The sequence below is a fragment of the Etheostoma spectabile genome, chromosome 2 (genome assembly GCF_008692095.1).
Source record: "Etheostoma spectabile isolate EspeVRDwgs_2016 chromosome 2, UIUC_Espe_1.0, whole genome shotgun sequence".
Lineage (NCBI taxonomy): Eukaryota > Metazoa > Chordata > Actinopteri > Perciformes > Percidae > Etheostoma > Etheostoma spectabile.
Window position 1 is genome coordinate 12414616 of NC_045734.1, and position 14791 is coordinate 12429406.

Below are 14791 nucleotides of genomic sequence, written 5' to 3' on the forward strand. Positions count from 1 at the left end.
TGTACAAAATCAGCAGGGGATCAAATACTTTTTTCCCTCCCTAAATTCTCTACTTTTGAATCATCTACAGGTGATGTGCCTGCCCAGGGGCTTGATGTAAAAAGTATTGGACATTTTTAAGCCATTGATGTATTCAGTTGGTAAATTATAACAAAGGAATTAACTGACTGTGTATTTAACCTTTGTCATTTAGTAAAAATATGGGTCAAATGGGAGTTTCTAATACTGTGCAATCATGTTACTCACCTGTTCCGTTCTTAGCAGAGTACACATTAGCTGCTGGTGCACTGGATTCTGTTGGTATTTTGTAGAATATTATTTTACTTCTGTATGCATTGTTATTGCATTGTTAGCCAACTTGTATCGTCAAAAAAAGGACCATTATCATGCCCGTGCTTTGCTATTTATCAAAAGATGTTGAAGTCAAAAGATATATGTTGTCAGTAATTATGAAATATAAGAGAAGTGAGTCTTGGTCAGGCTCTGGTTAAATAAACCCTGTTTAACCGATGTGATGGAATACCATCTAGTATTGTATTAATGCTGGCTTTGAATAAATCACAGCATTGATTAGAATGTAGTGTAAGCATTGGTTTAAAGTTTAAAATTGAATACTTTACTAGTAACTTACTGGTGTTATGAATTTGGAAATGGAAATCATAAACCATCAGCTGGGCCCCTAACAACGAGATAAAATCAAGGGAGCTTGAGCCACGCCTTATTAGCAAATGGCATCAAATGGTGGATTGAAGTACAATTTTTGAAACAAACTCCCAAGATATATCTATGTAAACTTTATTTCTTGTGTTTTTTTTATGTAGAGAGTATTCTTGTTTACCATTTCAGTCTTTCTAATTAGAATATTGTTGTCAGTCTGAAGGCTAAAAGTAAACACTCATTAACTCTTAAACTATTTGCTCCGTGTGTATTATTTCCCTTGTTGCAGTTCACCACTGGTCATGTTGGTGCCATGTTGCATTTACGTAAGAATTGGCAGATGAATTGTGGATTTTTAGAGAAGGTTTGGATATTGAAACTTTAGCTATTCGTGCTATAAGGCGATCATCACAGTCCTACATTGTGTCTCATATGTCCAACTTGAGTGCCGTCAGTTCAAAAAGCAACAGGTGGTCTTTATTCTTGTTCTGTATCTGTGTGAAAGACAGTCCTAAAGGATCATCTTTCCTTTCCCACACCCTCTGCTGCGTTGCAGGTATGCTGCTGATGGGGTTCACGCTGAGAAACATCCCAGTTATAACAGACGGGGTGTACGTTGACTTCAAATGGTCTGCATCACTGAGGAACATCGCTCTGGCCATCATTCTGGCCAGAGCTGGTCTTGGGTTGGACCCGACGGTATGCTACATACTCCATTATTCAAGCTTACTATCTGCACAGAGACATGTTTAGATATAATAAACATGTGCTCGTCTCATCTCTGTACATAATCAAAAATCCAAAGTATTCATTTTCCAGTGATATGAAGAAAAGCAAGCACATCTTAGCCTTTTAGAAGATGTAATTAGGTTAATGCTGTTGTCAATTTTCTGTTTCGCTCGATTAGCGTCAACTACTAAGCATCACTACACTAAGTACACTACTTCATAAGTTAACTATTACTGTTACAAACTCTTGATGTGTCTCTGTTGTCAGGCTCTGAGGAGACTGAAATCTGTGTGCATACGTGTGGCCGCTGGGCCCTGCATTATAGAGGCTTGCACCACAGCTGTGGTGTCGCACTTCCTAATGGGCTTGCCCTGGGTTTGGGGCTTCATCCTTGGGTAAGTAAAACACCACCCACTAACCCACTCCATCTCCACTCTTCATTTTCTGCTTAATAGCAAGCTGTGTATTACTATAACAGTATGTCAAGAACAGACAGACAGTTCATTTAATGAATCTATTCCGTTTTTTAATGGACCAGTTATAATCAAAAATAAATTTACCATATCAATTTCAACATTAGTTTTGCATTTTATTTTATGAAATAGTTTGACAGTGAGGACACAGACAGGAAATGCAGGGACAAAGAAAGGGGTGAGGTATGTGACATAGGTCCCCAGAAGGAATACAATGAGGGACGGTATGAGCCTTAAATATAAGGGCCCTTATTTACAATATGAACATACGCCAGAAAACAAGCGTAAATTTTGGCCATTTTCACACGAAGCTCGGCATTTATCAATATGGATGTGAGTGGAGGCTACAATCAAATCTTACATCAGGTTTAAACTCATGTACGCAAGTTTTTGAGTCAGTGTGGACTTGCGGTGCAGCATTTAATCAGTTTAGGAGAAGGAGAAGTCATCAGTTGATCACTTCTTTGCAATGGCAGATCTAGCTCTTTTAGAAGACCTCTTTGAGCCGAGCAACAGTGCAAACATATGCACACGTGTCAGAAAAAAGTCTGCAACATTGTTTTAGCCTGTGGGGTTCTGCACAAAATAGTGTTATAGTGTTATGTTTGGCAGTGACATTTAATACAGGAAACATTTTTTTTCGCAGAGGACACACGCTCTCCCTCACAGCCTGGCTCTGACTCATGAAAAAAAGAGAGAATTTGCGCTGAGCTTCATTAGGCTGTGATATTTAAATTACTATTGTTTCCTGCCGCTGCATTAATCAGTGTACGACCATTCTTATGCTCTGATTGATATAATTTCTACTGTTTATTGATCCCCAATGAGGAAATTACAATTGCGGTGTCTAAAATAAACCCCAGACTGCAGGCTTTCCACACAAACGCACACGTGTCATTAGTATGAGAGAAAAAAAAAATCAGAAAGAAAGCTCAGAAAGAAAAATGCAGCCCGATCAGCACTCTAATCTTCACATATGGCATGCTTATCAGTAGATGGGGCCAATACAAATATTTTGTACTGCCTAACTACATTTTAGAAGTATTAAGAGTGTAATTTTCTGTTCATTACCTTCACGATGTTTTTTTGCCATCTGGCAGTCTGGCAGCAGGAATACTAAAATGCGGCTGCCCCAATTTTCATGAAACCTTGTAGAAAGGTGTAGCATGGGTCATGGAGGAACCCATTACATTCTGGCGCAGATCAGAATCACGGAGCAGATACACAAATTATTTTTCACTTTCAATAACATTGCAACATAGCACCTTTGTGCTGCATTGAAGTGATAATGGGAAAAATTAGATCCCATATGGGAAAATTCACGTGAACGTCCCCTCAAATCGGAATGTTAGCATTGCCAGAAAGGGCGTGCCTTGTTGAATGTCTGCGCTCTCTGAGTTCCCTTTAGTTCTTTTTTTACGAGTGTTCGCAGAATTTGAATGATTGGACATTTCCAAATTTATAAACTAAGTCTGTGTTTGCAGCTCAGTAAAATGATTATCATTAGAGAAGGCCTGGTACCACAGCTCAGCTTCATTATAAACTACATATCATGCTGCAGGAATGCCTGCCTTTTGAATATGTCCAAGTGCATTTGAAGGGTGATGCTTCCCAAGGTTTTCCAAAGACAATTCTTTATTTGTTTTAAATGATCCATCTCCTCCACATTGTAGCTTCGTGCTGGGCGCTGTGTCTCCAGCAGTGGTGGTTCCCTCCATGCTGATGCTGCAGAAGGATGGTTACGGCGTGGAGCAGGGCATCCCTACCCTGCTGATGGCTGCAGGCAGCTTTGACGACATTCTTGCCATCACGGGGTTCACCACATGCTTGGGCATGGCGTTTGCCACAGGTAACCTGCTGGGGATGTATGTGTTCGCATGTGTGGAGAGCTGAAGAGAAATAAGAAGTGCTGACATCAATGTTCTTTTTCTTGAAATGCACATCACCTTATCTCCAGGGGAGTGGCAACACGTTTAGTATAGCATATGAAATGAGTAACTTCTTCCTGCAGTTTGTCAGAAACTCAGCAGAGGGTGTGAGTGGGCTTTACTGTACTCCAAGTATAAGCATTGAATTCTTTTGTGCCAAGTCACAGTGAATTTTGTGTTGTATGATGACTCCAGTTTACCATATTGCAGAGCCTCTGTATGGCAATGATAAACTGCATTTAAAACACAATTAGGACAACTGAATCAGTCTATTGTATTCTAATAATTGTAAATCTTCTCTGCTGTTCCTTTTAGGATCCACTTGGTGGAACCTCCTGCGAGGTGTGATGGAGGTGTGTGGAGGGATGGTTGCTGGGATTCTTCTAGGCTTCCTCATCCAGTACTTTCCTAGTGTTGACCAGGTGAGCCTGCTCATGGACCGTTACAATGATATTAGCCGGTTTTTCTATTGCATAGTCATCCTTACATCACTTGAGACCACAGCCTGTGTGAAACAATTTAGGAAGAGCCAACAAAGGCTTGTGGGGAAATTGAAATGATAAATGCTGTGGACTATTGATGAGTGCACTTACATAAGGAAGTACACTGGAATATCATGGAAGAAATGTTTTTGTGGGTCATGAATTTCCTCACATTACAGTTAGGGTTATGCTATTTTTAACTCTATCAGTGTATTTTAAGAGCCTCAATAGTCAGACTCAAAAGTTGTCAAGAAATCCTTCTGTATGAATCAGTGTAAGTCAAACACAGCAAGTAAATAACATTTGAAAATGAACCACTAGTTTTGACCTACGTAATACCTGGCCACAAATGTTATATGCAGTGTTTTGTATTTATAAATGTCACTATGTTGAACATGTTTTAAATTTAATCATTGACTGTCTTCTTCACGTAGAAACATTTAGTAATTAAGCGATCCTTCTTGGTGCTGGGTCTGTCTGTCTTTGCCGTGTTCGGCAGCGGTGTGGCTGGGTTTCCTGGCTCTGGAGGCCTCTGCACCCTGGTGTTGGCATTCCTGGCTGGCCTCGGCTGGGGGTCAGAAAAGGTAACAACATATGCATGCCGCTTTGTACATACAGCAGGATTTTTCAGCTCTCTTTTCGCAATTATCCATCTTAAGGGCTGAATTTTATAGTTAACTCAGCAGAGAAGTACGTCACATTACTTTTTTTAAGCCTACTATATACCAACCTACAGGTTTGTACAGTAGGTTATTCATCATCTATAGTGCTTCATGTCTTGCTTAACATTTCTGTTTGTTTTGTCGTCTTAAGGCACGTGTGGAGGAAGTGGTGGGGTGGGCGTGGGACGTGTTTCAGCCTCTACTCTTTGGACTAATAGGGGCAGAAATTCGAATCTCTGAGCTGAAGGGACTCACAGTTGGTGAGACAGCAACACATATACACACACACAAAAATAACACATCGAGGTGGCTGTTAGCACTGCGAGAGATTCAAATGTGGCTGCGTGGATGTAAATATATTTCCATAGCCAAAAAAGAGGCCCCGTAGATTTTTATCTCTCTCTGTCTGTGTCTAGTATATACTAAAACCTGAGTCTTTGTTAGCACTCATATACTTTACTTCCATAGAAGTTCCTATATGAGAGTTCCTTGGAAAACAGATCTAAGGTTTCTCCCCCAAAAAATGTATCGTATTCAAGACAGAACAAATGGCAGAAATAACATATGTTGGTGTTCTGCAAGTAGCTATAATTGAAACATGACTACACACCCTTTTCTTGTAAAATGATTCCATTGAGGAAGTCTTCACTGTGGTGTGATTTCAGACCATCTTCTTCTTAAGGATATTTGGTGTATTGACATACTATATGTATTTGGAATGAAGTACAAAATATGTATGCTTTGGGACTTTACCTGCTTAGACTGCAGGCTGTGTGTCCTTAAAAAATGTGTCCATACAGATCGAGTGTCTTTTACAGATGGCAGAATGTAGCAGAATTTACATGAACATACCTACTCACTCTGTACTTAACTGTTCTGCTGTCCAGTTTAAGACAATAAATCTCTTAGTGTTCTGACAAATGGAATATGATAAAAGTCTTCACTGGAAAAAAAATGTTTCATAACTGTTACTGTACTCTTTTGGAAAACGAATGGCCTCTAAATTATGGAGACGTTATTTTTGTTAACAAAAATATATAAATCCTCACGCTCTTGGTTTTATTTCCATATATTTTATATTATAAAATAACTCTGAGTTGTAAGAGGAGCATACACCCCACGCATTATATACACAACACGCACTACACAGCCAGCCTTTGTGTTTTTCTATTTTTCACCACCACTTGTGGGCCTCTTTTCCCCAAAGCTGTTAAGAGGTACTGGTGATATTATACTTTTTTTCTGTATAACCAATATACTGCAGTGTAACACCTCTGAATGACTCTTGTCTGTTGTTCTGTTTAGGTCTGGGTACAGCCACTCTGCTCATTGCCCTGCTGGTTCGAATCCTGTTCACCTTTGTCTGTGTGTTGTGTGCGGGCTTTAACATGAAGGAAAAAGTGTTCATAGCCCTAGCATGGATGCCCAAAGCTACAGTACAGGTATGTCAGTGCTAAAATATATAATATAATATAATATTATATATATATACACACATGCGCCAACAGTCAGAAAATAGCATTAGAAAGCTACAAAATAACTCAATATATCGATACCAATAAATCGTAAGTAACATTTATGTAACCATAAAGATCTCCAAAGGTCATTAGAAAGGAACAAGTGAATTTAAATAAACAAAGCGAAAATACTGATACATATTTAATGTATGTGCATGTACATTAAATCCATGCTATAATCAAGTCCAATGGAAGAAGAAAAATAGTCTCAAGTTGTCAAAAAGCATCAGTGTTATCGTACATTATGTACCTGATGAAGATCAGACAGACTAAAACCTTGTAATCAAATTAATCAAATAAATATTTCCGCAGTAAGTAAGTGCACGGGTTTTTCTCATTATTTTCAAGGGCTGAAATATTTCAATGGTGCCCTTATCTTTCCAAGTGTTTTACTTCCTGCTCAGTTTCAGATTTTTCCTGTAAATGATTTTCGTAGTACATATCTGCAAATGTTTTTTTCTTTTGATAAAGTGACTTTAAGTGTATTCTCATTATGATGGTAAATGTAATTTGTGAGTATAGAGGAAACACTCGTGTCCTTTTTCTCATCAGGCAGCTATAGGCTCAACAGCTTTAGACATGGCCAGGACAAAGGAGGACAAGGTGCTGCAGCAGTACGGCATGGATGTGCTGACGGTGGGTGTGCTGTCCATCCTTCTCACAGCCCCGGTAGGAGCTCTTCTCATAGGGCTCGCCGGACCTTACCTGCTACAAAAACCAAAGAACTCTGCCTGTGGTGAGTGAGTCAAACCCAGTTTATTTGCCTTTTTCTTAGGTAGGTAAGGTCCTACACTCAACAATTCAACTCAGCTCAACACCCCTGTCAAACATCGCTTTGCAGCTGTGTTTGAGTAGTGAAAATGCTTTTCTGCAAAGTTTTTACCTTTGTGATAGATGCGTCAACCCAGACAAGGATTTGCATAGTTGTTTACCCGGTCATTCATGACCTCATGTCTTTTACGACCACACAACACTGGCATTGTTGTCGTTTAAGTACACTGGATTAACCACAGTGCAAATGTGCAACTTGTACGCTTTTGTTATGTTTGTTTGTTTACTACATAATCTACATATCATGGAATCAATCTTTTACTGAGGCTTTTCAAACGACGTGTTCTCCCTCTGTCTCCTCTTAACTTTCCTAGGCTCTGCTGCAGGAGGTGAAGATGAAAATGAAACTCCTGTCACCTATGAGAGCACACTCTGACATCACCTGTCTTCATCCAGTAAGCAAGGACGTTTGAAGAGACTTCCCGGGTGCTTTAACACACCTTGGATATTTGAGATCTCCTTTAGCCACAGAGTGGCTCTTATTTGTCTCTCTATCTGCTGGTCAGTTCCTGATGTTTGCCATGCTGCAGGAACACATGAATCACTCTGTTTTCATAGCCTCTGGTGGTTTCCAGGCCTCAGGCTCCAAACAAATGACCCACATCCCAGCGGCTGTGTCATGCTGTATGACAGTCAACAAAATGGGGTCTTGTTTCTGGTAAAAGTTAATTTTTAATCAGCTTTTTTAGTGTGAGACATGAATATGGTTTACAGTTTTGTAAATGTGGATATTTTTTATCCCTGTCATATTCACTTGAATTTGCCCATTTTTATGACTAAATATCAGTAAATTATTTATTGTATTTGTACTTGGATATGCTGTATTTTTTTTTTTAGAAGATTCCTTTTGAAGGGTTGCATAATTGAATGCACTGAGTAGCAATATTTGTATTGTTTTAATTTAGACACACAATTGACACACATTTAAAGGGGAACACCATCTAAATGAATTGAAATGAATTCCAATAAGTAATTTCAATGGCCTATAAAGTTCAATCAATATTTGTGAGCTACATTCTTTTAAAGCCAGAAACCAGAGAAGTAAGTCTCAAACTCATCAAGTACAAAGTGTGAAGTTGCTCCATAGACAATGAATTTGAGACACAATGTTGTTCTTTTTTTTATACTCAAATGACCTTTATTCTATTGTGGTGTTCTCATTTACTAAGAGCATTCCCCTGGGTGCTCTGTGTCATCTATAACATATTTTCCAATTCATTGCCTATGGAGCAGTTCCACACTTTATAATTGAAGACATCACAAATTTGAGAAAATAGGCGTAGTTCCCCTTTACGTCTAGGTGTTCTGCACACAGTGCAACATCTTTACAGTTTAGTGTATTTTTGCATGTTTAAAAAAAAATTGTATTAGCTGTGTATTGGTAATGAAAAGAATTTGCGTAGTTGACAAATACTCAGGCGACGATCTAAATAGATGATCCACAACACTTTCCTTTGGTTTATACACAATGCTGCTAAAACTCCCATCATCCGCTACATTCGCTATGTCCGCTTTTCAAGTTTGCGAATGCTCAACAATCATCTATATGTCCATATTTATAACATTCATGAAAACCCAACCTTTGATATTTTCATTGTAAGGGAAAGTCGATTTTTCACATTGGATTTTATTATTTTTTTTTATTACAGAAGTGTGCAGTTTAAGTTAATGTTTTTAATTTGAATGTGTTTACATTGCCTCATTATGTATTGTTAGCAACCATTTATAATAAAGTCAAAAAATTGAGCATTAGTTTTTTACCAAAGAATTTTCTCTTCTCTTTTGTGTAAAGATAGAATAATAACTTAAATTATTACTATGCAACGTATTTGTACAATTCAATTTATTGTGCATCTTATGTCCTTAATTCAAGTCACTGTTCCTGTAAGTTTCAGCTTCTGATCTGTTTGCTTTTCATACATACTAGCAGGGATGGCAATGTTGGTCTGTTGGTTGGTCCACCACTTTGGTTCAGACTGAAATGTCTAAACAACTCTGGGTTGGATGGTGTCCAGGGGATGAATCTTTCTCACTGACTTTTCCTCTAGCACACCAAAGAAGTTCACATTTAGGGATACGATTTTTTTTCTTTTTGAGCCTGTATTGACTGAAGAGTTGAAAGTAATGCATTCCTGTGAAAATATAACCCTGCAAGTATTACTTGAAAAATTAAGTATCAGACAACTGGAAAGTAATGTACTCTGTTACCTCATGATTCATTTCAAATGTTTTCAGCTCAAGTTGACTAAGTGTTTCCTAGTCATAATAGTAAAAAAATAAAGGAAATAAAGCAGCAGTTTGGCAAAATTGTTGAGTTTAACATCCCGACTGTTTCTTTGTACATTTTACAAATTAAACCGAATGAATTCAAGCCATCATTTTAGAAAGGTTAATAAACACAGTTAATAGCTTCATCATGCAGATCTGACAATACAAGCCGTTTATGTAAAAAGCATTGCTGATTAATAAAGGAATATTCCAGCAGGAGGTCAACTACAGTATATACAACTATTATGACAATACCAAAGCTATGAAGAAAAGAAAAAAGATGTATGCTGCAGAAGTTACCTTCTGATGTTATAACTGGATATTGCTCAATTGTGCAGTGGTTTGAAATGTTTCTAGGTAACAGAATTGAATACAAAATGTAAAACTCAAATGTTTCAAGGCTTTGAACAAGATACAGTTGAAGATTAACAAGTAACCTCCCATACACACAATAACTTACAAGAGAATATCACATCTGAAACAGGCACACAGACAGGGCTGGCTGTTAAACAATACCAAAGAGTCTTCCAAAAGACATACAGTACAAAGTGTTACTTATGGGTTGGACAAGTATTAGGCATGTCATTTAAACAACTATGTACCTGGGAGAAAAAAAAAAAAATTGATGCTCCTGATGGGTTTAGATTATTGAAAGTCATAAAGTCACTGCATCTTGTATGTCTTAAGTGTTCCTCTCAAACTGGTCCCAATGATTTGTAATTGATTTAAAAAAGAAAAGACTGAGACATGACTAAAATTTTAATTTACAGTCATATAAAAAGGCTGCTCCGTTGAGCAACAAAAGTAAACAATGAACAAAAGATAATAATAAAAAGAATTCCAACTGCACAAAGTCATTAAAGGTGCTCTAAGCGATGTCACGCATGTTTTAGGCTACAATTGTTGTCACATACAGCAAACATCTCACTATCCGCGAGCTGTCTGTCCCCAGAACACACTGTAAAAAAGCGCGGTCTCTGTAGACAGCCCAGGGTCTACAAACGGCAACAACAACAAACTGTGCCCACCTGCACCACGAAGCATACACAAACAGTGTTTTTAGTTGTTTTAGAACCACTTCAGATTAAAAACTGCACATTTCTGAGCAACATAAATATGACACCAAGGTGAGGCATTTATATGAAAAAATAAAGAAAGAAAAAGAAAAAAAAAAAACAGTTGAGAAATGAAAACTAAAGACTAGGGAGGTGAGAGGAAAACTATCAATGGCCAATTATAGTATCTTCTTTTTGAGTATGAGCGGTCCCACGTTGTCTCCAGTTAGCTCATTGTGCTTTAAGTGTGACTTATCACAAACAGGAAACTAGAAAAGGAAACAACTTAATGTTAGCTGATCAGCAAGATACAGAAATATCAAACTTCTTCTTATCCTGAATTTTTAAACAAAGACATTAATTACTGGTTTAGTAATAAAAGTATGACTTATCTAATGTAAGTAAGCTATCTGTACTTATTGTTATGTGACAAATAGAAATACCTGCCAGTTAACAAATGTTAATATTGCCATACATATAGAACTTACAGTTTTGGAGCGCCAGCAGCGACAGTAACACACATTAGCACTGTTCAGGTCCTCAATGTCTATCTCGTTGACCACTTTTGGGTTCTCTTTCTGGATCTTCAGGTTGATCAGGCTGTCTTTCTGCTTCTTCTTCTTAGGCAGGAATGGGCGAATAGTCAGATAGCCCAGCAGAGCCAGGATACCCAGGAGAGGCAGCAACCGGAGCCAGTCGGACACTACACACACACATTACATACACATTACACGCGTTAGCTACAGTATGAACTAGGCCTGCACGATTTAGGGAAAAATATGAATCAGGATTTTTTTAGCTTAGAATTGATATCACAATTCTCTGCCACAATTTTTTAATTTTGAATATATACTACACCTTCTCTAATGTGTCATTCCTGGTCATATATGAAGGTAAATTGAATATCTTTAGATTTTGGACTGTTGGCTGAACCAAACAAAGCTAAAAAGTGCTTTGGGAAAACCCATCGTGCTCTCCACCATACATAGAGAGGACAGACTTGATATAAGTCTGTCCTCTGTAATTTTGCTATTAGCAATGACTTAAACCCCGGCTCCTGGAACTTTTCATGCAATTAAAATACTTTCAGTAAAAGGATTTTGATGCCTAATGGGACTTTGCTAATCCTTAATCTCTTAGGAATTATGTACATGTAGGAGCGCTTAATATATCTTTCATCTTCTAATCTTCACTGACTGACTAAAGTGCTAATTTATGACAGAAAGCAAGAATCAAAAGATTTGCACACCGTATAAAATGCCCCCAAGTATTTTAATTGTGGAACATTTTGATCTAACAGAGATCTCCATTAGGCATGGTCAAAGAATACATACTTTATGACAGAACAGACAACTTCAGAAACAGGTTGTAACTTAAAGGCAACATCTGAACTTAAAGGCCAATCATAGCAAGACTTTCACAAGCCGTATTATTTGGTACCAAGTAATACAATCAACAAAATCTTCCCTCTGTTGGGTCTCACCTGTGTTTCTCCTTTATGGGCTTAAAGACTCAGGTACTACTCAAATTGTTCTCGCTTGTCAATTGTCACAGTAGCGTTTCAGCAATGCAGAGCTAGCTCAGCTTTTTTCACTTTTAGGGGGCTATTTTAGGCTAAATTTGATACTTTCCAAAGATCTGTCTTGGCTGAAAGGTCAAGTTGAAGTTGTTGGTCTGCTTCAAGAAGATGGACTTTTACTTTGGTTTCCTAAACCGCCTCTGTACATGTCTCTCTTTCCTTGATCTAAACTGTGCACTTGTGCTTAACTAGAAGCTGTGAAGACATGTTTTCAGTGTATGAGTCTTGCTGTTAAAGATTTGCAAATAAATCAATGAATCTGGTTTTGTGTTCTCATTTTTACAGGAGCAAGAGATGGCATGGGGGTTTGCATGAAACCATGGACTTAACCATGCAACTAGGCTTTAACTGATATGATAACATGAATCTTTTCTAATTCACAGGGGTCATGATGATTGTGGGCTCTAACTGAAAGGTTTACAATGTTCTTGAAGTAGTCTGTGTTTTGAGACTATGTAACCTCCAGTCAAGGACTAACTGCCCTGCCTAGGCATCGCTTGATGGAATGAGCTAGTAAGGCTACATATTGTGTTGGAGGCCAAACCAGCATCACATTTCTTCTAATTGTTAGGATTAACAGGATATCACATTCCCAGCAGAGGACAGGTTGAGATGTAGACACGTAATGGTTAAGGTCAACATTCACCAACATTGTACCACAAGACCCAAGCAAACTTAACTGCGGAGAGCATTGCCTGAAAACCTAAGGTCATTACTGAGTTAATGTTGGTAAACAGAACAATATAACCCTAACTATGATAGAGTTTGATAGGAGCCAAGCAGCATGTGAGGACAGTACACATGTTGTGTAGGTCGAACACTCCCAACTACAGCACGACTATGACTGACTTTGCTTTTCGCATGCTAGCTGCAATTAAGAGCTCTTTTTCTGCAAAGTGCCCCCGATGAGTTGAGAAGTCATATTCTTCCTTTGACAGTCAGAAGTTTAACACAGCTGAAGTTAATTACCTGTTAAACTTGCAAAACCACCGATCGTGTCCGGAAGCGGAAGCCTCTTAAGGTAGGCTGGAAGTTGGACTTTGATTATCCTTGAAATAGATTCTAAAACCATCTTGAATCGTTCAATGTTGCAGGTTTTATCTTTGACTTGGGTAGTTCCTGGGGCTCGTTCATGTCATTGCGTTCATATTTAAGCGCAGCTTGTCACCGGTACGTAAACTCAATACGAAACAACCAACAACCCGCGACTCGATCAAAGACGAAATGCGTTGAAGTGTTCGTGAATACACGTAACAATGACCTGTGACGTAAGTGTGTGACCAATCATCGTTGGAGGAGTTGGTGGCTCCTGATTGGACAACTTGAATTCAGTTTGAAGGGTTATGTCTTCACGTTCTACTCGTAAACTTCGTTTTTTAAGAACCTAAATAAGGTTAAATAAATTAAAGAAAGAAAGAGAAAAAGGTTGCCGCAATTACAGTTTGACAATCAAAAATCTAAAAGGCTTTGCTTTATTTATATGGGCATACTTATTATATGTAATCATGTAATCTGTTTTTTGGTGGGTGTTGTATCTGCTTAAGCAAAGATACAATTCGATATACAATTATACATATATAAATACAATTCTTTAATTGGATATATAGTTTTATCTAAATTTAAATAAAACTATATGTCCTATTAAAGAAAAAGAAAAAACTCAGTAAATTCCCACTATCCAGCCTCCAGGAACAAGGTGATAGCAGTGAAACAGGCTTTTTAGATTCTTTATAAATTTGCAATGTCCTCAAATAAATATACTCCTATTACAAGTAGGTTGCATACCATAGGCCTATGTTTACTGTAAATTCAATGAACATATATTTATTTTGCAAAATATACCGTAGAGCCTTTAACAGTATAACATTACTGTTAACAATTTAGGTTTAAATACCTAAACTTGTCATATATAATATAAACTGTTTTAGATGGTGTAGTTTGTGTTGCTACTGTATTTTACTTTAGCCAAAAATTGGTAAAAGTATATACATGCAACTAGCATCCAATGGTATATGTCCCATGGTTACTTGCATGGTGCAAGTTACCATGGGACACATATGCCTGTAGTGAAATAGAGATTACAATATTCCCCTGTGATAGAGGATTTTTTTTTCTCACAAAGTGAATTTCTCATTTACATGACAGAACCTTCTGATCTGTGACCGAAAACGACCTCCAAAGGGGCAGAGTTTAGAGCCATGTCTATCCTCATTGGACAGCGAAGATGCGCTCAACATGTTACCGTGCCAACGACGGACCAATGACAATGGATTTGAATACACCAGGTGAAAAGGAACCGCCCCCAGGTGCAGGGGATACATTTGTGTGATCTAGGAATATTTAGGACTGGTCTCATGTGACTCCATCAGGGAGAAGAATGGATGAAGTCCACCGTCAGCTGCAGTGTTATGTTTTGTGTTGTATTGTCTTTGTCTTATCATCTTCATCATGCTGTTTTGTTAAACCTTTTCTTAATTCTCAAATGGACCCTCAGCCTCTCTTTGTCCTCATCAAATTAAAGAACACGTGACAGTTAGTTTTTTTTTTTTCTAACGTAACCCACGGTTTAATGTTTGGGTAACACTGAACAGTCTTTGTTGGGACAGTGCA

The 14791-nt window shown here is 38.0% G+C and overlaps 2 protein-coding genes across 5 annotated transcripts in view; one reads left to right on the top strand and one right to left on the bottom strand.

Annotated features, from left to right (window-relative positions):
* si:dkey-162b23.4 (sodium/hydrogen exchanger 9B2) overlaps positions 1-8698 on the top strand; it is a 14985-nt gene extending 6287 nt beyond the window's left edge. For all 4 annotated transcript variants that reach the window (XM_032531745.1, XM_032531751.1, XM_032531763.1 and 1 more), the window contains exons 5-13: positions 1214-1356; positions 1654-1781; positions 3533-3708; positions 4103-4209; positions 4704-4853; positions 5083-5191; positions 6237-6373; positions 7001-7184; positions 7594-8698. In XM_032531745.1, coding sequence (XP_032387636.1) covers positions 1214-1356; positions 1654-1781; positions 3533-3708; positions 4103-4209; positions 4704-4853; positions 5083-5191; positions 6237-6373; positions 7001-7184; positions 7594-7655 — 1196 coding nt within the window. In that variant the 3' untranslated portion in view covers positions 7656-8698. The remainder of the gene's footprint in view (positions 1-1213; positions 1357-1653; positions 1782-3532; positions 3709-4102; positions 4210-4703; positions 4854-5082; positions 5192-6236; positions 6374-7000; positions 7185-7593) is intronic.
* A 258-nt stretch (positions 8699-8956) lies between these two features.
* On the bottom strand, positions 8957-13419 carry cisd2 (CDGSH iron sulfur domain 2). Its single transcript, XM_032532471.1, has 3 exons — positions 13151-13419; positions 11091-11305; positions 8957-10871 (listed from the first exon to the last, which is right to left on the bottom strand). The coding sequence occupies exons 1-3, from the start codon at positions 13251-13253 to the stop codon at positions 10782-10784; spliced, it is 408 nt and encodes a 135-aa protein (XP_032388362.1). The 5' UTR covers positions 13254-13419; the 3' UTR covers positions 8957-10781.
* Between the last annotated feature and the right edge of the window lie 1372 nt (positions 13420-14791).